Source organism: Tyto alba, unplaced genomic scaffold (genome assembly GCF_018691265.1).
Source record: "Tyto alba isolate M040663 unplaced genomic scaffold, T.alba_DEE_v4.0 Super-Scaffold_2, whole genome shotgun sequence".
Taxonomy (NCBI): Eukaryota; Metazoa; Chordata; class Aves; order Strigiformes; family Tytonidae; genus Tyto; species Tyto alba.
Window position 1 is genome coordinate 88,417,138 of NW_024881282.1, and position 23,060 is coordinate 88,440,197.

Consider the following 23,060-nt stretch of genomic DNA (forward strand, 5'->3'; position numbering starts at 1 on the left):
AAATCTCTAGCGCAAACCTGTTCGCCGAACCAGTAGCCTTTTTTATTTTCTATATCAACTTGAAATGGTAACTAGAGGTGCTGTGTAGCAGTAGTACTTTGAACACTAATGGTTCCTCCATGCAAGAGCCCGAGAGCTGGCACTGAATGGCGTGGCAGCTTTATTAAGATCCCCGGATTACAAGGAGCTGTTGTGATCTTCTCACCTGACCTCTCCGTAAAACAAGCTAGGGTACTTTCTTGAATTAATTTCTGTTTGAAAGAGGGCACATGCTTTAGCAAGGCATCCAGTCCTGACTGGGGGGGAAGGGAAAAAAAAAATAAAAAAGATCAGTGACAGACAATACAGTGTAGCCTTTGATGTAAGTGGTTAATTGTGCTCTGGAAATGTATGCCTAACTTTTCATCAAAGCCTGTCCAGCTTCAACTTTCCAGCCTTTGGATTTTTTTTTTTTTTTAAATTCATTAGTGAAGATTTTTTTCATCAATCCTGTGCCCTCTGTTGCATGCTTGCAGACTGAGCCAGTAACCTCTTAGCCTTCTCTTCGCTAAGCTAACAAGACTGAGCTCATGGCTTCTCGGTGTTTTGCTGTAAGTCATGTCTTCCAGACTTTTAATAACTTCCAGGCTTCTTTTGTGCACCCTTCCACCCGCTTTTTCCCTGATCTCTCTTTGTTTCTGAATGCCAGGGTTTGGTCTGGTATTCCAGATGCGAGACCAATACAGAATGATGCTATAAACTTTTACTTCTGACAAAGCTCTCTGCTTTATGTAGCCATTTCCAGTTAGCTAATTAATACTCATTGTCACAGTGGGACTGTCTCTGCTGTTATCTTCAATATTCCCAAATTTGCTAGAGTCACAGCTTTTATCCAACAATCCTATAGATCATGACTTTCATAATTTTCCCTAGATGTAAATATTTACCTCTGCTGACATTGAAATTCTTACAGTAATTGATTATCTTATGAAAAAGAATACTATTATTAAAAAGAATAATTATTCTGTTAATGCTGTGTTCACTTTATTTAATGCTTTCCCTCCAAAACATTATAATTTACAAACATTCTGTAGTTGTTATATCCATAGCAGTTCGAGATGGGGAAAGTTCTGGTCCATTTAATGCAGAAAGTGGTTCCTGCAGCCACACTTGCATGTGCTTTCATTGTCTGATTAAGCTTTTTCTAGTTACTGTTGTCTTAAAAACGAAGATGGCCATAACTTAGGCTAAAAACTTTGAAGATTTCTATCCAACAAAAGAGAAGGGTTCTGGAACTTCTTCTTTTCCCTTGGGATACAACGGACAAAGGGGAAAGAGGAATTAAGATTTCTGGGACCTTGCAAAATCCAGTATCTGTAGTTTCTTCACTTCTAGTTGTATGTTATGGATCTTGTGATGTGCCTGCCTGTTTTTCTTTTAGGAGATGCTGTGTTGACTTTTAGTGGTTTGGCTTTTGTCAGATCTCTGGTAGAAATAAAACTTTTATCTCTCTTTATTTATTTAAAGCTAAATTTGTCATTATCGTAAGAATACCGGTTAGCCAAGATCTGTGTTCTGTAAATCCATGTCGCTGGACATGAATTTTATTTTTATCCTTTAATTCTTTTTAATGGAGTCTTCTGTCATCTGTTCTGTGATGTTTTTTGTTTTGGTTTTTTTTTTGGTCCCTAATGAATATAGGGTGGAGTAATTATCTGGTCATCCCATTTACCCTTGCAAAATTCATAGTATGGTGTTAGTTTTCATTTGATTTTTCTGGACACCTTCACACCCCACCCCACCCCACCCCCCCAATATATGAGGGCATAATGAAAATCAGTGTTGATGGTGTAGAGTTTGAAACTGTCATGATTTTCTGATGGAGCAAACTGTTCACGCTTCAGCAAGCTATCTTAGAGTATATGTGGATGTGAAAATACCTATTTACAGCTTTTAATTGATGGAATAGAGCTTACTCAGAGCTCAGGCCTCCTATCTAAAACCTCACAAGAGGTATCAATAATAAATGAATTTAGCTGTTACCCTGTGGCCAGGCATTTTTTTATTGCCCATACTTTGTTCATAGGTCAGTGTTGAGCATGATAAAGCATAATGACTTACACAACTTCTTGTGGGGCTCAGCCAAGGAATAAAAACGTGAATCTGAAGAGCCACAGCATGTGCAAGCAGCAGTCAGATACAGAAGCAAATTTGTTCTTGCCCCGTTGCAGTTCAGAGAGACAGCGTAGAGCAAGCTGTTAGCAGATCAACGTGATAGACAGGCTACACATACTGATATGACCTTTTGAAATTTGAGAATTTAATTAATCCTCCAAATCCATAAATATTGCTTTTTTAATAAAACATTTCATACTAATTTTCATTTCCAAAGAGCAGTTGGGGAAAGAGTGCTTTGTTCTCTTGCCTCATATACAGCTTTATTTGTTTGACATTGATGTAAATATACTACATGGATGGCAGAATTCAACCATTGAGTGGAAAGTCAAAGCCTTTGTTACAGATGAATGGGATGTTGCAAACTTTACAGTCACCCATAAATCTTGCTGTAAATCCATGTGATTAATGTCTAACAAGGTTTTTGATTGATGGCTTAGCAACTACTAATCAGGTGTTATGGGACCAAATCATGCAATCCCTTACTTTGTTGGTTAAGGAAAGCTCCTGTTCACTTAGATAGGCAGGAAAATATCTGTTTATTCTTTTAAGTGGATTTTAAAGTTCTAGCTTGCTGTGGCTTTTAATAAATACATGGCCAGGCCACAACTTCTCATACTGAAATATGATACTTATTAAAATCCTCTACTAGGACTAAGAGAGCGAAACAACTGGATAACTTGGGCTGTGTAGGCGTAGAGTATAAATTGAGGCCGATGACATTGGGTGAAGGCCAGGTATTGCACAAAGGAGTGAGAAACGAAAACTTCAGGCTATTTCTTCGAGGCAAGTAGTTGGCAAGATTTTTCGGACTGGCCCGCATGTTAATCATACTGCTTAAAAATTAGAAGGGTTTTAATCTTCATGCTGAAGTTGTAAGCCAAATGTACTGCGCACTGAAGATCTCTCCTGTCTTAACTTCTCTCCCACTTGGCTGTGTATTGTAGCTGCTCAGCCATGCTCACATTTAATTACTTCGTTCGGAAGAATTTGTGTAACTGTTGAATGCAGGGTGCTGGAGCAGAAAGAGCTTTGATCTGTCTAGCACGGTTTCTGCTATGCCTGAATTATGTAACTTAAAGATGAACTTTGAGAATAGTTATCAAAACCAGCTATTTTCACTTCTTTTACAGCTTTTTATTTTTTCAGAGACTTGCGTCTAACCATCCTGCCCTGCCTATCTAGTAATACCATAAATTAACAATTTTCTCTTCTTTATCCCGATCTGTGGCGTTTTCAGAACTGTTCTGAATATCTAACCATAAACTCATCTTTTATTTCTATTTCACTTTTTAACCAACAGGGATAATTCATTATGTTCCTCACTCAAACCACTGTTGGCTTATAGTAATCGTGGAGCCAAGTGCTGAATTACACGCTTAATGTTTCCTAGTCCTGGATATAAAGTGCCACCAGTGTCGTGGAATCCATTATAAAGAGGTTTCATCCATAATGGGAGAACAAAATGCTAAGTGTCACTTTTTTTGGGTGGTTTGTTTTTTTTGGTTTGGGTTTTTTTTTTTTTTGAACTCCATTAAGTTTGAGTGTTTAATTACATTTTTGCGGCGATTTTAGGGTTGTTAATTCAAGTAAAGATGATGAAATGCAAATACGCGAATACAAACGGATTGGGTAAATTACTGTTAAAAATTAGCGCAGTGATTATTTTTACTCGTAACAATAAGCATGCATTTTAAAAGCTTGTGCTGGGGTAAAGTCTTAATTGAGATGTTTTAGTAGTTGAAGTTTCTTTGTGTCTGTATTAATTTTTTGCCCAAGCGATCCTGAATTGTTTCTAGGGAGGGGCATGATATCATTTGCCTAGATATTTATTCCTATGTAATTTGTTTAAACGTATCACAGCACTGATGTATGCCTTTCATTACCTACAAGTCTCTTTGATGGGCTTTGACTAGCTAATTATTAAAATGGAACACGTTGCGAATAGCCTCCGAGTAGGCAGAAGTTTCTGAAAATAAAGAGTGGCTTTCTGAATGCGCTGACAAAAGTTAATTTTTGAGGGGCTTCTTTCCGTCTTCAGACACAAGGAAATTGAAAGTGAATGACCTGGAATCTGGTTCTGCTTTTGCACCCTGGAGTTGCTTAAATAGCATCAAATATCAGGCTACTGCTCAGGGCTGCAAGGGTTTCAGAGAGGGGACCCTTGTCTCACAAAGGGACCCTCCGACTCCTTACTGAGTATGCTGGGCTAGAAGAAAATCAATTCTAAACTACTTTGGCAGAACTGATGGCTGTGGGAATTAATATTTCCAGTGGTAAAAGAAGCATATTTGGTTTGAGAGCTATTAAAGGGCAAGTTTTGTAGCATTCCCAGGGTTTTTTCCAACAGCATACATGACCTACAGCACATGCACCCGAACACACACATGGATATTTTATATTTCTGCATATAAATACATGGAAAATATATAGGCTTACATACGCATATATGAAATATGCTTTCGTAACTGAGCAGATCGACTTTTTTAACCTTTTATGTTTTTAAGAGCTCTGGTATGTAATCAGTGTTAAAGGCCAGCCAACAACCCACTCGCCATCTCCCCGTGCCTGCTGCTGCTAGAAGCACTTCTGGGAGGAGCGGGGACTTCTTGCCAGTTACCTTTGGTACCATCAAGGTTTTATAGCAGATTGAGTTGGCCAGGTCATGTAAAACAAGCTTTTACCAAATTAGAGGCAGTGACATATCAGTCACTAGGATCACAGTCCTGAAAATAAAGCTAGACTCCTGTTAATTAGAATTTTGGAGGTTTTTGTTAGTTTTCTAGTCTTACAAAGTACCTGTAAGTCCTAGACGTTCAGGTTACATGATAATACTGTTTTATTTCAAATGCTGAGTTCCCTTTCCTTCTGTTGGCAGATGCTGCTGACGGAGTATCTGGATATGAAGAACACCCGCACTGCCTCGGAGCCGTCCACCCAGCTTAGCTACGCCAGCTCCGGGAGAGAGTTTGCAGCCTTCTTCGCAAAGAAGAAACCACAAAGACCTAAAAACCCTTTGTTCAAGTAAGTGCTGGGACGATGTTAAAGCTGCTCCTAAGCTGCCTTTGGGCTCTTGAGTATTGCACAACACCGGCTGCTAATCGCAGTTTCACAGTGTGAGAGGAGTGTAAGTTGTGAGATGGAGATTTAATGCTCAAAGCTGAAGCCTGGGTAAGATCTCCGTTACGGATTCATCGCTGGTTTATAGTGTGCAGCTCTTTCCAGGGCTCATCTTGGGACTGGGATTCTGGTATCCAAGCTGCTGCAAAGCATGTGGTGATACATCACGCTGATCTCTGTCCACAGTAAATTCAGGACCTGTTGAAGAGAGCGATAAAGGGGACTGGACAAAGAGAATTAAGATAACTGTATAATTAGAAGATAGACTAAGTGGTTAATCCTATCACTGACTCCTTTAATTCAGAGTTCAGTGGAAAGAATTAAGTGGTGAAGGGTGTCAGAGAGAGGATGAGAGGCTAGGTGGCCAAGGGAAGGATTTGGGGGAACAAATTTGATGATCAAGAATAAGAACTGAGGAGGAGCAGCACTGTTAGGAGAGTAGAGGTGGTCTTGTTACTACACGTAGATTCAGAGGAGCTGTTCTGAATGTTCATCTCTTCCGCTGGCTACGTATGTTGACCATTCTCTTTGGCCCCTTGAGGATTTTGGGGAATAGAAAAATGGGCTGTTCTGGCAGTGGCTGCTCGAAGTTAGAAGATCACAGTTCCCTCAGCTCTGCCAGCGTAACTGCGTGTGTGGCTGCTCCCTCACTCAGTAGTGCCAAAATAATATTTTTAAATTATTATTTTTATTTTTTTTTTTTTTTTTTTTTACAATGAGATTTTTTGAAAGCAGTTGCTGAGGGAATGAGCAAGTTCCCTGGCAGGTTTGAGGGAACAGCAGAGGGTGGAACAGTGGTGGGGAGTACCAGCAGCTTGGAGCAGTAACCTTTGAACCGTGCTCAGCTGCAGCAGGAGCGGTGTGCCGGATGGGAGGCCGGACTCCAAGATGCTGCAGGGCTTGGGTTGTCTCCCAGTCCCCATCTGAGCGGTGCTTGGCCTTGGGAGGCTTTGCTCTATTGTTGAGAGAGTCCAAGGTTAAAAAAAAAAAAAAAATAAAATCTAGTGGAATATTTGCAGGAGGGGGAACAATTGGAAGTGAGCTGGTGTTTCCACCCCTTACTTGCAGGCGATGGGGATCCATGAGTTCTGGGTGGTTTTTTAGTAAAGAACCCCCTCATTATTGATTGGAGGTAGATGGTTATATGGGGAGGAAATAATGCAGGAACTTCAGTAATGGGAAAGGCTGAGAGTAATCAGCTGTTTTGAGCAGGTATGAGGGGAGCTTTGTCCTGTGTCCTCTTTCCAGATTGCTTGTATGTTTTTTTGTTGTTTTTTTTTTTTTTTTTTTTTTTTTCTGATTAAAACTTGATTATGCAGAACTCCCTGTACTTTGCCCGATGGGCACGGGTATCTGGTGGCTGTATTCTCATAGTACTTCAGGGCCCCAGTTAGAAAACTAAAACTTCTGCACTGCCCCCTCTCCCAGGAAGAGCTGTCTGTGTAACCTTCTCTTTTTAGAAGGTTAACTGTTGCTGGGGGGATTTCAGAGGTGCCTCCTTGCCTCCTGCCTCTGTCAACCCATGGCTATTTCCCCCCACATTTTTTTTTTTTCTCTCCCATGGTTGTTTGGGTTGAGAATTACACTCTTTTTAAATTTACTTTGACTTGCAGATGTGTATTGGAGCAAAATAGGGTTGCTCACCTTTTCATATCGTGCCTGTTCTTGGGTGTACTTGGACCATTTAAGTTTTGAGGAATAAGGATGCTGTTTCACCTACAGCAATTTAATGCTGTGTATTAGTTTGTCAGCAGAGGTATAATTGTTTAAAGTGAAGGTGAGTAACCTCACAGGAGCAGCATGTCTCTTACCACTCACGGTCCTGTCACAAAGTCATTGCCAGCACCACAGTGACAGCAGCATTTATTGGGATCTCTTATTTGGCTATCTGTCTTCTGTCAGCTGTCACTATATCTATGGAAATCGCCGTTGAAATGGAATTTCTCAGTCCACCGAGGGATGTACATGTTTGATGGAGTGTTATTCTTGTCTCCTCTCCCATCCTCGGTGCTTTTCGTGCCAGGCTGCAAGGCTCTTTTTCTTGCCTTCCCATTAACACCATCCAAATCAGAGGAGCCTTCCACTTGTCATCCGAATATCTGCGTTTAATTCCTCACTCCAGAAGTCTCTTAGGGCAGGGCTCCATTCTATGTTTTACTCACAGATGAATGCAAGTTGTTGTCCTGTGTCCTTTGATAGCTTGCTGTAAGGTAATTTTATAAACACTAAGTACTTTTGCTAGTTGTGTGTTCCAGCAATAGTGGGAAGAATGAGGATTCATCAGCTGTATCCTGCTGTCTGAAAATCAGTAGCTAGCATTTGGAAGGGACTTTGAATTGTTGTTTCCCTATCTTTAAAATAGGTGTAATTTAAAAAGGAAAAAAAAAGAAGTCATGATGTATTTAGTTGTTTACTGTTGTCTTAAAAAAGAAAAGTTCAGGTGAGGGGTACTTTGGGGATTCACATAGTTCATGCCATCATAAACCTGACTTCCTTCTTTTCTAAGAGGTGGCCAAGTGCACGCTGCGTTTGCCATCTCCTTGCAGATCAGATTTGCAAGATGGAAATTGGGCACCAGTGGGGAAGAAGTGAGTGGTACAAGCAGATGTTGAACACCCGATACATGAGTGTCAGACTTGGCTGTAATTATGTGTAATTCTGTATAAAACCAAAATATTTTGAAAGCTTTGCTGTGGGAAAATCAGCATGGGGAAAGGAGTTACGTGTAAATAGGAACGTGGGAGAAGAGCAAATCGAGGAAAAAGCAGACGAGGGGAAAGAAGAGAATGTGATGAGATCCTGCAGCAAAATCCAGTGCAGGGCTCTGAGGAATAATCTGAGTCGCTGTCTGAAGGAGGAGACTGAGGTTTATTGCTGTTTGCCTTGACCTGAAGCTGTTGGTTTTGAGGTCTGGAGAAGACCTCTGGGCCATGGCGATAATGTTACGTTTAACATCTCACTGGAGGCAAAAAGGAGCACATGATAAATACAGAGCCAAGAATTTCCTGTTCGTTTAATTAAAGTCTTAAGTGTTTGTTGTGTTTTGATAGATTGTTATTAGTTCAGTTGCAATGATACTAACACTCGCAGTCCAAATTAAAGCAGAAAAGCCTCATTAATAGTAATTACCTTAACACTGTTGCACAAGAAAGCTTAACAAATGCTTGCCCCTTCTTGTTGGTGTGATGCTCGTGTTTGCAGTGTCCCTCCGGGCTGATTCAGTCTTTCTTGGTAGAAAGGTTGGGGAGGGGGGCGAGGGGTGTTACAGCAGATTATCTGTGTCTTGAGGTCTTCTCTTTGAGGAGTTTGGTGTTTGTGGAAGAAGCTTTTCCCCTCCATCTTGCGTCCACTTTGGCTATTTGAAGATGCTTTGTCCCCAGTTCCTGCTCCCTTCTCGCTGGTCCCCAGCACCCAGTCTGCCTTTCACTATCAGTGGCAAAAATCATGTTTATGGGGCTACAGTAGTTGGTAAATATTTGTCAGGTTAGTCGTTGTAGAGCGTTCCTGCCATACAATAAATACTTAAACTAGGGAGTAATAAATTATTATGGAAGAATGTTAGTTTTTGTTTTTTATGTATATGCCACTTAGCAATTTAGATGATGTTAGTTTATGGTTTTGGTTTGGGTTTTACCAGTTTTGGGGACCACTTCTACTTAAATGTCTGGGTGCTCTCAGCTGATAGAGCAGAGGAGCATCTCTGCTTTGCAGGCAGGTCTGTGTCACAGGCAGTTGTTGGCAGAGTTGTGTTGATCAGAGGTGGCAGAATGTGCTGCAGCAATGATGGAGTTTTATAGGAAAAATGTGCCTTTGCCTGCCGTGACAATTTTGCTCAAAAGTGCAGGGAAGTCGTTTTTGTTTAGAGCTGACTGGTCCTTATAAGAAGGATGCTTCTGTGGATGGCGAACTGACTGGATTAATTTTTTTTTTTTTTTTTTTATTACAGGTTTGAATCCTCCTCCCATGCTATTAGCATGAGTGCCTATTTGCGTGAGCAGAGAAGGGAACTGTACAGCAGAAGTGGAGAACTTCAAGGTGGGGAAATAGATCATGTGCTAGTTTGGATAATTCTCTTTTGCAGGAGCTTGAATATCCTGTCCATGCTATGTCAGGGTATTAATACCTCTCTGCCTTGCCACACAGGCTGTCTGGATCTCTCCAGATTTTAAGCTCTGTTTATTTATTCTTATTACATTGTGAAGCAGCAGGGTTTCTCTTTATTCCCTATTCATTTTCAGCTAGAGGTCCGAGTCTTAAAAGATACTCATTAAAAAATGGGTGAAATGCAAACAATCTCACAGTGAGCATTTCTTTTGGATACTTGGAGCCAATGCCTGCATCCTTATCTGCAGTTTATTTCCTTACCTCATATGCTGAATGTGATTCTTACCCTGGTGACCTAAGCTCAGTCATATTTGATGTTGAAGTTTCTGTTGTATGGACTGAAGTGACCGATTTCCTGTCTTTTGTATAACACTTGAACATGAAGAGTTGCATAGTATCTGAAACTGGTAAAGAGTTGGACTACTCTTGCTGGTTTATACTGCTTGTGGCAAGTGCTGCATATGCACAGAGAAGTGTTCTCTCCTCTGAGCATGACGTCATTTTATGATTTTTTTCCCTGAATGGTTTAATTCACAAAAGTGTTGGTTTGGGGAGCAAAATCAAGGGAAGATTTTAAGGCTGTCATGGTAATGGATAGCAGGACTAAATTATTTTTATCATCTATTCTCGTTTCTTACTGGGCTAATCATAACAAGAAAATAATATATACTCTTACAATATTACAGTGATGGACCGGGATAGAAATTCTTGATATCTTACCTATGATAATTTTCAGTTGGCTTCTAATTGAGGATGTTTTATAATTTACAAGAGAATTTTAGGGTGACTTTGTGTTTCCTTCCTCCTTTTATAACTTAGTTGTCCTCAGTGACAAGTTAAAACCCACAACAGTGTGAAAAGAAGCCTTGAGAGACATACAGTGTTCTTGCGGACAGATTGCTTCTCTGAAGTGACTCTACAAAGATCATCTTGGTATTGATGATTAAAGATATAATGATTCGCTTTGTGGTGAATATTCAGATACTCTTGGATGGACTGTGAAGGGAGAATCTGAGATAAAGATCTACTGATGTTGACAGTTGCCCATACATTGATCTGATAGCATATAGGAATAAAAAAAAAGTGGAGATACGTGTCTTTTATGTTATCACAATTTACACACACTTGGAAGGTGTTTAGCTTACAGCTCTTTACCTTTTGAGACCCAAGTTCTCACCTTCAAAATCTGTCTCATGCTCTTCTGCCCAGGATAAACTGGAAGAACCTACTGGGTTCAGTAGAACATTGTGAAGTGTAAGCTGTTCTATTGCACTGTTGTTTTCTTACACCGGTGGGCTGTAGGATTTAAGCAGTTACTTTAGTTGCGTTGCAGATTGCGTGGGGCAAATGTGGGTTCAAAGCCAAGAATTTCGGAGCTGGTGAGAGCATTAGGTTTGGAGCAGTGGTGGGGCCATCAGGGAGCTTGCGACTCTTACCTCGAGAATTTTCAGGTGTTTTGGGGATTAGTTTGGTTGCCCTCTGTTCTTTGAAGTTGCCTCCACACCCTGACCTGACCAGTTGTCCGTGTTGCTTTGAAAACACAGTAGAGAACAGTATTGACTCAGTCCACACCTGTGTCCTCTTCCAGGTTCCTTGTGGCTGAGGTCTGGGTGTTTTTTGTGGTCACCACTGCTGTTGGACTGAACTGGGGATTTGTTTTTCAACAGCTCCTCTCCTGGATTCAGAACTCATTACTGATAGGCACAGCCAGGTTCCATGAAAGAGTGACTCCTTATTGATAGAAGACAAACCTTGAGGCAACATTTGTCATGAGCAGGAGATTGTGAGCGTTTTCAAGAGAGGAGGATGCAAGAGAGAGCTGTGCAGACTTCCAGCTGCCCAGCTAGCGCGGGGTTGGAAAGAACAAAGCCTACGAGCTGACAAAGAAGTAAAGGACAAAATATGGGAATTAGTGTGGAGAGGGATAAGATTATATTGCCCTTTCTGGATGAATTGGAAGAGCTTGAACGTGATGCAGTAGGTGACAAAAAGTCAATGTAGGGAGTCAATAGGGACAATAGATGAGATGACTTTGCAAAGAAATCTTTGCAGTTGAACCATCAAGAAAAGTTTCCCTTTGAACTTTATGTTAAAAATGTACTATCCTCTCTTTCTATTATAAGCTGCTGTTCCCTTTTAGGTAGCTCGTTAATCTTCCTGAATCCCAGACCACAGCAAGATCTGCATTTTGATTTTTTTTTTTTTTTTTTTTTTTTTTTTTACCTCTTTTCAAGAGAAATACAATTTAATTGTTCAATCAGGTTACTGGAAGGCAGGCATGTGACACTCTCTTTTCTGTGAATGCCACACAGTTTGTCTTCCTGACAGCCTTATCCACAGGGATGATTTTTCAGTGGCAGCAGGGGGAGGGTGGCTTGTTAGGAAATCTTTTTTCCTGAAAAGATCTTCAAAGAAACATATGTATTAAAAAAAAAAAAAAAAGAAAAAAAAAAAAAAAACACCCAAAAAAACCCAAAACAAACCAAAACAAAAAAACTTACAAAAGTTTGCTTCATGCCAACTTTTTGAAGTAAGAATTTAATTTAAATAGCCATAAAATGTGTGAAGATCAGAGTGATGCTTTCTCATTAACCTCTTTCATTTGGACGGAAATAGTGCAGTGCATAAGGCACACATTATCCCTCAGTGGGAGAAAGGGACCTGCTATAAGTGATTTAGGGATGGAATTCTTGTGTCTTATTCCACTGAAATCGGAGGAGGAAGACTTAGGCTGTGTATTTTTCCCTTGAAGTTGGACACACAAGTTGTTTGACAATGGTCATTAAGAAGAGGGGGGCGGGGAAGTGAGTACATAACTGAAATATCTCCTTCTAGACTAACGTGGATGTGGTATCTTGGGTGGTTGTTGGAAGTACAATGTCAGAGGTGGTTTCTTCTGTATTAAACAAGTAATGACTATCATTAAGCTTTTCATTTCTTTTTTTTCCCAAGAGCCCGTCTTGGCCATGTGCTGCCTGGGGAATTTACATTTTCCTTGTTGGAGCTCTTCTTCCATTTGTCAAATACGATGTTCTTTTTTTAGACTGTCTTAAATCACGTGGGTGTATTTTAACAAGTAAGTTTCTTCCATGAGCAGCTGAATGACTGAAGTCTTGTTCATCTCCGATGTGTCTCCTTTTCTCCCTTAATGCCTCCCCTTCATTACCAACACTTCTCACCACGTTTTTAAACCTGCTTCATCCCCCTCACTTCTTTCTTTCCGGCGCCCACCAGTGCCTGCCTCTGTCCCTAAACCACCTACTAAGCAAAAAGCAACATGTACTGGATCAAAAAAAGTACAGACAGAACAAGCAGGCCCGTGCCGTGGAAGCAAATGTGCAGTTTGCTGCCTGGCTGGTAGGACCAACAGCGTGGAGAGCTAACACGTCCTCAGTGCAGCTTTTCCTTGGTGGAGGCACACATTTATCCTGCTTTTGTCTGTACAGCTGTCTGTTTTCACAAAAGCTCTAAGAATTTACTGCTTTGAAGATCTATGTCTCTGCCACGTTTGGCAGAAATTGGCTCACCGGCTCAATTGTTGTGAGGATTGGACAGACAGAAGATCAGATAACTCTTTTTTTCGTTGGAAACAAGGCTAAAATGTATTTCGCCACCAAGGTGGTTGCTTGTCACTGACTGGTGGAACAAATCCCATGTGTGCACCTTATTTCATTCCACTGCTGCCTTCAATTGCCAGTGATTTCTTGGGAATAAAAGAAAAATGTGGTTTCTTGCTGTTGAGGGAGGTCAAAGACTGGAGAAGGGGATAGTAGATGGTAGGAGGGTGTCACTGGCGGTACACAATAAGGCAGGAGACAGTCTGCAGGGGCCTTGAGGGTTTTTTTGTTATATTGAATGTAACTGGTATGTGGAAAACATGTTTTCAAGCAAAAATAAAGACCAAGACCACTCCTCTTCTCGATAGTATCTATGCGTGTTTGGATTGCTGATTGCATATTCTGGTAATGTTTCCTAAAAGCACTAACCCAAGTTTTAATTTCATTGTACTGAGCATGGTACATACATGGTTTGAGCATTGTATATATGCCTAAAAGGATTAGTTTTCATATGATCTAGCAGCACAGTTGACTTTGAAGTGCCTTGAAGTTTGTCTTCCAGGGGTTTCCATGTCTCCCTTTTGTGTGGCTGGGGCAGTGGCTGGAGCTGGATTCTGGAGATGCCAGTCAATTAAAAACAAACAAACAAACAAACAATCAAAAAAAACCCCAAACAAATAAATCAAAAAAACAAACAAACCACAAAAAATAAATGAATGCAAGCCAACACCTGAAGAGAAAGGAGTCATAACTGAAAATGGAAGGCTCGGTGGACGATAATCTATTTCAGAAGGTGCTTGATCTGAGATAATGATCTTCCTTACTCGTGGAAAGCTTTGTGTGCATGGGATTCAGAAGACCGGAGGTAGGAGAGCTCTAGGGACACGAGATGTGTCTCCAGCAGCTCACTGTTGGCTGATAATTTCTAGCATGGTATTACTTTGTCAAAGGTGATGTCGATTATAGGCTGCTTCTAGATACATTGGGTATTGTTTCAGAGTCCTCTGGCCACAGGGAATTTCTCTAGCTGTGTACGTGGCCTCGCTTCAGTTTATCAGTAGAAGTGGGAAAAGATGTTTTTAAACCTCTGTGAAAATCCAAAGAGCCTCGAGGGTGCTGATCAGCATGGAAAATAGTATCCGACTTCTCCGTTATCTCTGCGCGTGCGGATCCGGGTAGTTCACAGGAAGGTCAGCTTTGCTGGTGTTGCACATCTGGGCCCTTTTTAAGAATGAAATATTAAGTGCTCCTGAGCAGCTGTTGTTCCCATGGATGTTAATGGACTCCACAGCTGCTCAGCACCTCTTAAAATTTGGGCTTGTTATTTCTTTTTCCCCTGGAAGCTCAATGTATGTCAGCGTTAATTAAACTTCGCGGTGTCTTTGCAGAGTAGGATTTTATTTGGATTGTAGCTGTGCAAGCTGTGGTACTCAATGCCCGGGAAGGACAATGGGAACAGAATTGCTCCGAATCCCAAAGTCACCTTTCAGTCTCTTGAGAAATGGGCCTTGGTTTGAGCCTGTATATGTCGTGGTGTTAATGTCTGTTCATGTAAATGGTGGTTTGGGCAGGCGGGGCGCAGCCGTGGCTTGGAGGAGGAGGCTCTGCAGCCCTGTGCTGGTGGCAGTGGATGCTCAGGAGGATGCTGCTGTGCAGTGCCCCTCGAGGAATTGCTGCCTGCAAGGGCTTTTGGGCTGGGTAAAAGCATTGACAATATTCTATTGTTGTGCCTTTTTTTCAGTTGTTTGGGGCTTTTTTTTTTTTTTTGAGATATTAAATCATCTCTGATCCTACTGCTTGGGCATCTTGCAGGTGAGTTTGCGCTCTTGTTGTCATTGGAAGGTAGGGCAGTGCTTCTTGTACAAGAAAGGCAGAAAAAAGTTAAGTGACTTCACAGAGAAAGTCCTTAATAGAACAAAAAACGGAATTCACACCTCAAAGCAGTGTTCTGGCAACTACCAGGCACATTTTGTGTGCTGAACTGAAACAGCAAAAATTATATATTCCTTTATGAAGTTATTTAAGTAGTTTCTGTCCAGAGCATCCCTTTGATGCAGTCCACTTCTACTTTTTAAAAATTTTGAATAAGTTCCCCTTGCTTCTGAAGTTTTCTGAAGTTTCTTAAGTTTTAGTTTGTTAGAGGTGATTCTAAATACCCAGAACCTTCTGCATAGTTCCCTTTCTCTTGGTGGGAGTAGTTATCTGAACTTAATGTTTAAACTTCGAAATGAAAATGTGATGCAGGAATCTCTTGTGGATTCTAAATATGCAGCACTCAGATATTTCAAAGTTAACCGGTAGTTTAGCTATAGATACAAAATATTTAAGATTTTTTTTTTTTTTTTTACCAACTACTGTGTGCAATGTTATCTTTCTTATCTGAATGTCTCTCGATACTGGCCATGTGTGTGTCTCCTGGCTTGCAATGGATCTTGCTAGAAGTTTGGACCTTGGCTGAATGGCCTAGGCGTAACTGTTGGTGCTCAGAATTACCCAATTTCTGCAAGTTTAAACGATCAAGCACGGTCCCGGTCAATCAGTAGGAGGGCTACAAAATAAAGGTGTATCACGTCCAGCTCTGGCAAAGGTTGGCAAATCGGGCTGTGAAACAAAAGTCTGTTGTAAAGAGGCAATAGATACTAGATAAATTTTTTAACCTTATTCCTTATAAGTAGAAACTCTGAGGAATTTTTTTTTTTTTCTTGTTGGCCGGGTGATAAAAGGAAAGCCCTGAACATCCTGATGGTACAAATTTAAGTTTGGGGAGTGGATTTGGGTTACTCGCCAGTATGCTGTTCATCTATTCTCGGTCCAAGCCTGAAAATTTCTTACCATAAGGTTTTAAGTAATTAAGGAGATCAAAGAGAAACTCTGCTAATGAAGATTTTGTTGCCAAGAAATAGCAATGGAGGCAAATGGTATCTGATATGACAAGGGCACGATGTAAGGCTAGGTCTGGGGAAAATGCGGTTGTTTGTAGGTGCCTTGTTCCATTTGGATTCACCAAAGGGCTGCTGGAGGGAGCCAGCTGCGTTCGCCGGTGACAAAAACCAATCTTGACATTTTGGATAATGAAAATTCGGTTCAGCACCTTTTAGAGATGTGTATGATAATATGTTGTCAGTCAGAGGCAATGAGGAAGGGGAGAAGCAATATAATTCTTGTCTGGTTAAAGGAGACGTTGTGACAAGTGGACAGTCCCGGTTAAAAATACCCTTTAGAAAAGGATGGCGAAAAAACAGTTGAAGGATCAGCAAGTTGGTTGTGCTAAGGAGGGGGAAAGGGTTTGATGTTACCAATCTCCTGTCACGCAGCTGCTTTTGTCTCCCCGTGATGCGCAGGATCACAGTTTGCTTTGAGCTTGGGGGTGGGGGGGGGGTGGAGGGAAGAGAGGGGGAGAGAATTGCTTTTTTGTGGTTTGACAGTATTAATGCAATCATCTAGTTCAGACCTTGTAAGCCCACTTATTATTTCCTCTGCGTGTGTTTTTTCTGGTTTAGCGGATTAGCTGCACTGTCTCTTCAAAGGCTATCCAATCAAGAAGGGGTTATTAAAACCGGGGCGCTTTATGACTGAGAATTAATTAGAGCAGCATTTTCATGCAAAACATCCAATTTTTTGATTAGCAATGGAGCAGGGCCGCAATTAACACTCTAGGAAGCTTAAATTTCCAGCATTTTGATTCTCAGGAAATGAGATTATCAAACTGGGGTCAGGCACTTGACAGCAAAAGGGGGATTATGTGTAAGAAAATAATTTGTTTCTTGATTTTGCCTCTGAGATTGTTATTAAAGCTACGGCAAATTCAGAGGGAGGCAAAAAGAGGAGGGAGATACCTAAAAATGGAAGCAGGAGAGACCCTTTGCTTTGTTAGTGCCCTCCTCGCTGTGTGAAGAGCTTCCCCCGTCCTGCTATTGTGAGAGCACGCTTTGCATTTGATTTACAGCAACAGGTTTTCATTGCTCTGGGGAGGTTAGTCCGCCTTTTCCGAACAATGGGGTTTGAGAATCCTGCAGTGGTTTTTTTTTGTTTTTTTTTTTTCTAAACATCCAAAATATTTGTATCAGGCGGAAGGAGGCAATCCAGTCATTTTAGTAGACACATCGTTTCGTCTCAGTTCCTTTAAGGGAGTACGTGGCGCTTGTGTTTTTAAAACAGTTTAATTTTTTTTGATCCGTTGCTGGTGTCTGAGGACATACATTACTGTTTATTAAAGGCTGCCCTTGGCCAGTCGTCGCGGCCTGTGAAAAAGAAACAGGGCATCTCTGTCACTCCTAGATAACACTTAAGGGTTTGGGGGGGGGGTTATATCTTCCGCTTAATACTTCTCACTTCTCTGGGAGTCGTAAGGTGTTGAAAGTCAGGCTTGGGCTGTGAAATCTCTTTTTTTGGCTTGTGTTGGGGACTTTGAGCCGGCTAAGTCAGTATGAGTCAGTTTTGATTGCTGATCTATGTTTGCTGACTGCTGCGAGTTCCAAGAGTGCCGCTTAGCAAGAGAGCGGGAAATCAGCCATCATCCGTCAGCTTTTTAAAATGACCATACAGTTCTTTTTATTAAAAACTTACTTTTGAAGAAAACTGTTCATGAAAGCAAATGTCGCAAGGTTAATCATTGCTAGCAGCCACGTTAGCCACATTCTGGGTCCTGGGTCTTACACGGCAGTGCCTGCAGCTATTGCATCTTTTCCAGCAGCAGTCGCGTTACGAAGGCAGCTCACTCCTAGCTTGCACCTTCAATTTGTCTTCAGAGGTTGGACCTTCTTGCTAGCCTGGCAGCACAGCTCAGTTGTGCTTTGCTCCGTGATGCAGCCTTGGCAATGCGCTCCGACCTTTGACCATGACAATATTCCGGTATTCAGTTTTGGGTCTCTGTTCAGTGCTTCTAAATAAAGCCTCGATCTGGACTTCAAGCTCCTCTTGCTTTAATCTTTGGCCCCGGACACTGTTCTCCTCAATTCTGAGCCCAAGGACCTTTAGTAATCTACTACACAGATTTTCAGATGCCACGTGGTCCTTTTTTTAACACAAATAACAAAAATACCAGGGTATCAAGGTGTTGTATCCGTAGAGGAGCTTCTCAAATAAAGACTGAAAGTCAAAGGTGATGGAATTAGTTATGAGTTCTGTCACCAGCTTGGATTATCCATCATCACTGCGTTCCTGCTAGTGCTAAACTTTGTTCCCCTATTGATATGAGAAAGCACATTGAAAGAACTACTCATAAAATACCCCCCAAAATGGATGCTTCAGTCTTATTAATATTGCAGGGAGGTCAGGTTTGTGTTGTCCTGTTACAGTTGCGGGCAGAGAGACGCTCGGGTTTTCTGGGACTTTTTGTGTCACAGTTCCTTGTCTGGAAAGCAATCATTGATTTTCAAGGTACGTGTTTACAGCTTCTTTTCAGCTTTGAGTTTTGGATTACTAAAGAATTTGAAGGCTTTTGGGGTGAATTTCCGAAGACATTGTGGAATTATCTCGTATTATGCGGATTAAACCAAAAAAGGTAGGAAATGTTTATGCCTGTGAATTTATAATATCCTGTTTTGTATCAATTCCTGGAGTTTTTTTGTGGGGAGGACTAGGCTGTTGGAGGTACTGAGCCATCTCAGCTTGATTCAGTGAGATTTGCAAGTTGTGACGGCCACTGATATCAGTCTGTATTTTTTCATGTTTCTAGTATCTAACTTGGGTGTAACTTAACCTAAGCGAACATTAAGTGATCTTAGTTGGGAGGGGAGTAAAACATCTCTCCGTAACATGACTTACCTGATTTGGAGAGTATCGTCTCTCCTTTTTTCCCCCATAAATTATCCAACACACAACTTTCCAGGGTACACTGTGCCAGGCAGAGGACCGTGCTGTCAGTACATAAGATGTGTCCCAGGCTGGACGGATAAAGCACGCTTTGCTTTTCTGAAGGACAGTGGAAACATTTCATCAGTACAGCCAGCAATAAAATAACTCTGACGCAGTTGAACAGGTACTCTTCGTACTGTGACCTGAAATAATATGCTCTTCCTTTCTCTGTATGAGAGCTTCACACTCTTCTGGAATTGGTGCTTTTGTGTAAACTTCAGTAGTAAACCATTTATTTAAAACAGTTCTGTCTTGCTGTTTAGGATCAGGATTCTCTCAGTTTGGTATGAGCAAGTCTGGTTTCTGACACTCTGCTTTGAGGAATATTCATTGCTGCACTGGTGGAAGTGAGCGGCAGCAACCCGAAGGAATGAAAAAGGGTCCAAAGGTTAAGTGGATGGGACTGATATTGTCTCTTCTAACATTTTAATAATCTGAAGCCAAAACCCCATTTCTGAGCTCTTGCTTTCCTTAGGATGTCTGCTTACTGCAGAGCCATTTCTTTGACCTGTGTAAGGAATGATTTTTGGGTTGCTCCTGTGTTGAATTTTTGGTTGCTACCAGGGCATTCCAGTTGCAGTTGGTACCCCATGTTCAGATTCCTATACTTACCTTCTGTTAATGATAATAACTTACAGCCATTTGGATCGGGGTTTGGCAATTGCAACACCATAGAGTAAGGTTGTGAAATAAAGAATAAACTATCCAGTGGGAGTGTGGATTAGCTGAATTAAATTAGCTGGGTTAGAATTCAACACGGCAAATGTTAGCCAGTTAATCCTAGTCTTCTGGGACCTTTTGCAACCAGGTTGGCCAGAACTGCAGTATGTATCCTTAAGGAGGATGCATAATTTTTGAAAGAGGTTTATACAATATATATATAATTTTAAGAATAATTAATTGCTATGATGACATTGAATATATATGTATTCTTTAATTTCGCCTGTTAAGCAGTGTGGAGTCCTAAGATGCCCTCACGTACTTACATTTTATGCTGAAATCTTGCTGACATTTGGATTTTTAGCAAGGCCGCCTTTTCATACTGAAGTTTGTCCAGATCTGTTTTTAATGCGGGTCAAGTTTCTGTTTATTTGTCTGTAATTTCCTTCTTTTCACCAACTTAATTAGCAAGACTGTAAGTATGTTGCTGAAACATTGCTTTTATTTCTCCTCTTTGATAGAGTTAGCTAATCCTAAATAAAAAAAAAAAATAAATAAAATTAGAAGCCGGACAGAATTGTCTGTGGAGACTGCACTGCCTTCTTGCTGCTTCTGCAAATTTTATACCCTTCAAGCTGAGACATCTCCAGAATGTGGTGAGATATCACAAGCTATGGCAAATTACAACGCGCGCCTTGAGAGCGAGTGTGGAGGCCGTAGCTGTTGCTCTTGCCTTGTCTTGTACCTGTTCAGTGGGTAAAGAAGTGTTTAATCTCTGGCCCTGTCATTCTAATGCCTCCAATCTGTATTTGAAGTCTTTTTAAAAATGCGAATCCATTGTTTTTCAAGTGGCATAAAAAAATGCACCAGACACGGCTATATTAGTGTTTGGATTTTCTCCTTTGGCTTTGATGGATGGATATATACTTTTTTTTTTTTTTTTTTTTTTACACCGAAGAGGTTTTTTTATCTTGATAATGTTGAAATGAAACTTTACAGTGACAGAGTAGTGGGCAGCTTTAGAAAGCCTTGCTTTCAAGTAGAGTTAAAGCCATTTAGGTGAGCATGAATTAACGTTTCCCTTGTCTTGTAAAGGTCACCCTTTAATTGAGATTCACCATGTTGCATCCAAAGCCTGGGTTTGAGGAGACCTCTCTTCTCAAAGAAGGCACAAATTGGCAGCATAATCTCATCAGAGGCTTAGGTTATATGGTAATAAATCATTCAATTCCAAGCTAACAAAACTGCCATGGAGCATAAAACACGCCAGATGCTTGAAAGACTTCGGTGGCTTAGGGTTTGAATAACAGTTGGGGGATCTGTAGATGTTTTGAGTTTTTCCTAATAAGGAAGAACTGTTGGGAAGAAGGTCAGTCTTACCTAATTAAAGGATTAAAATATTACACATTTGGGTTTATGTTAGCTGCTATTCAGTTTGTCCGACACATGAATTGAAGGTATGGTGTTGCTATCCTGTACATCTCTTTGTGTATGATACTTCAGAAATTATGGCAAAAAAAAAAATGGCAACGGTTTTAATATATCCTTTATACCCAGCCTTTTCTCGAGATAAATGTGTGTTGAGAAGGTGATTCTCTTCTGTAGAATAAAGATGTAACTATAATCAATAAAGCAATGTGATTTAGAGTTCTGTAGCTAGAAAAAGGCTAACAGTTTCTGAAAGGCTCTTTGGACTGAGTGCATAAATTGTTGTTGAAGTTTTTTCTTAATGTATCATGTACGGTATTAGAATATTTTATTATCAGAAGACAGACATAAAGATACTCCTCATATGAGAGGAGTATCGGAGAATCAGGTTTTGCATCTCGTAATGATGTGAGTAGATGGATAGGACAAGGGTATTTTTATGGAGGCTGGAGTTGGAGGAAGGGAATGCCCAAGAGAAGCACCAGAGCTTTGAAGCCTCCTGTCAGTGGGCTTTCAAATCTCTAATCTCCTGCCGTTTTGGAGCTTGGAAAGATTTGGGATGGCAGGTTGACTGCTGCTTAGAGGCATGTTACAGTGCAGAGTCCTGGCACCTGTAACCCCTGTAGAAACGTCCCTGTTCTGCTCTTGATTGACTCAAGATCTGGCCTCTTCTCCCCTCCCCATTTCACTTCTATTTGTTTGTTCTTTCTCTTTTCATAGCAGCTCACCAGGTCAAGGCCAGTATCGCCGGTGAGGACCTGGCCAGTGCACCAAATACAAATGTACCTCACTGCTTTTGGATTGGAGTAGAGAAAGTCTGCTTTGGCTTCCCTCTTGTCCCCACGTTCTTTCAAGTGACTAGAGAAATGAGGTGGTGGCATTGCTACAGTACAAGAGAGGAGCCTCATTGTTGTAATTCTGTTACGAGGTCCGTCAGATGAAGAAGTCGTACAAGGACGTCGTGTGCATGTTAGATTCATCTTTAATAGGCGCTGGTTATGGCAGTTAGTCCAGTGCAACTGACCTGAAAGCTCTGAACTTGGATGCATTAATGGAAGAATGGCCAACCTAGTGCTGAGAGAACTCTACCTTCCTCTCAAACTATACCCAGGTATCTCTCTGGCCCGACAATAATAATGTGATGTGTGCAGGCTCCATGGGGAGACGCTTGTGGTCAGCTCTGCCAGCTCTTTCTTTGGGGCACGTCTTGGGTGAGGCCATTTTTTCACACAGAGGTGAAGGTTGGACTGTGGGGTCCCAGGCCTCAAAGGTCATTTCTGAACCATATAAATTTCTTAGTAGTTTTGCCCGTCCTTTTGCTGGAGTTGTAGGTAGCTGAGCGATCTGAGCTTGCAAGCTGCTTCGGTAAGGATTCGGGTTAGTTGAAGCAGGAGGAAATGTGCTTCAGAAGGGTTCAAAGATTATTCTTTCCAAGTTAACTGTCACTAAAAACTATGCTTTTAGGCAAAATGAGAGACTTTTCTTTGCCTCACTTCCCTGGAGTGTTATGGAGTGTTAGGACTTTACAGGAGTCCCAGAACTTCTGCCTTGATGTGGCTTCTCTGTTTTCTCTCTCCAGTTTCTACCCAGTCTCTTTCTAAAATTACAGACCCCTTTTTGCTTGTGACAACTGTTACCTTTTCATCAGTGGGCTCACAGTTTCAGCAAGTGCCAAATACTGTCACGGGATCCTTGGATTTTGCTTCTCCAGTGGCAGTCAGGATCGGGTTGATTGGCCCATTTTGGGAGAGGAGTGCGCATCTAACGTTTTCTTCCCAAGAGTTCACCATTTGATTATGCAGCAAAAAAAAGACTGATCACTCTTTATAGTTAATAATATACCATATTTGTATCTAATTTCAGAAAGAAGAGAGGACAGGGAAGGTAACCAGGCTCCATGTTCAGAGTGGAGTTTGCAGTTCCTCACGTACATGTGCACACCGAGGTCTGAATTTAAATTCGTGCTCTGTATATAGATTTCCCAAATTTTCGTGCTTCCATTGCCAGTCTTTTGAGCCATGCAGTCACCACAAAGGCGGAGAAATTGTTGCAACCAGATTTTTCTATGTGTTTTCGCCCTATAAAACTTCTGCAGCTGCTTGGAGGAGGTTGTTCCAAGTTTTCAGGAGAAAGCCAGACTGATTCTTTTTCCTCTAAATATTGGGTACAGCAAATACGCGC

The 23,060-nt window shown here is 41.2% G+C and overlaps 1 protein-coding gene across 1 annotated transcript in view; it reads left to right on the top strand.

Annotated features, from left to right (window-relative positions):
- Window positions 1-23,060, top strand: part of EXOC4 (exocyst complex component 4) — a 410,569-nt gene that overhangs the window by 104,450 nt on the left and 283,059 nt on the right. The window contains exons 8-9 of the mRNA XM_042793039.1: window positions 5,033-5,178; window positions 9,221-9,309. Coding sequence (XP_042648973.1) covers window positions 5,033-5,178; window positions 9,221-9,309 — 235 coding nt within the window. The remainder of the gene's footprint in view (window positions 1-5,032; window positions 5,179-9,220; window positions 9,310-23,060) is intronic.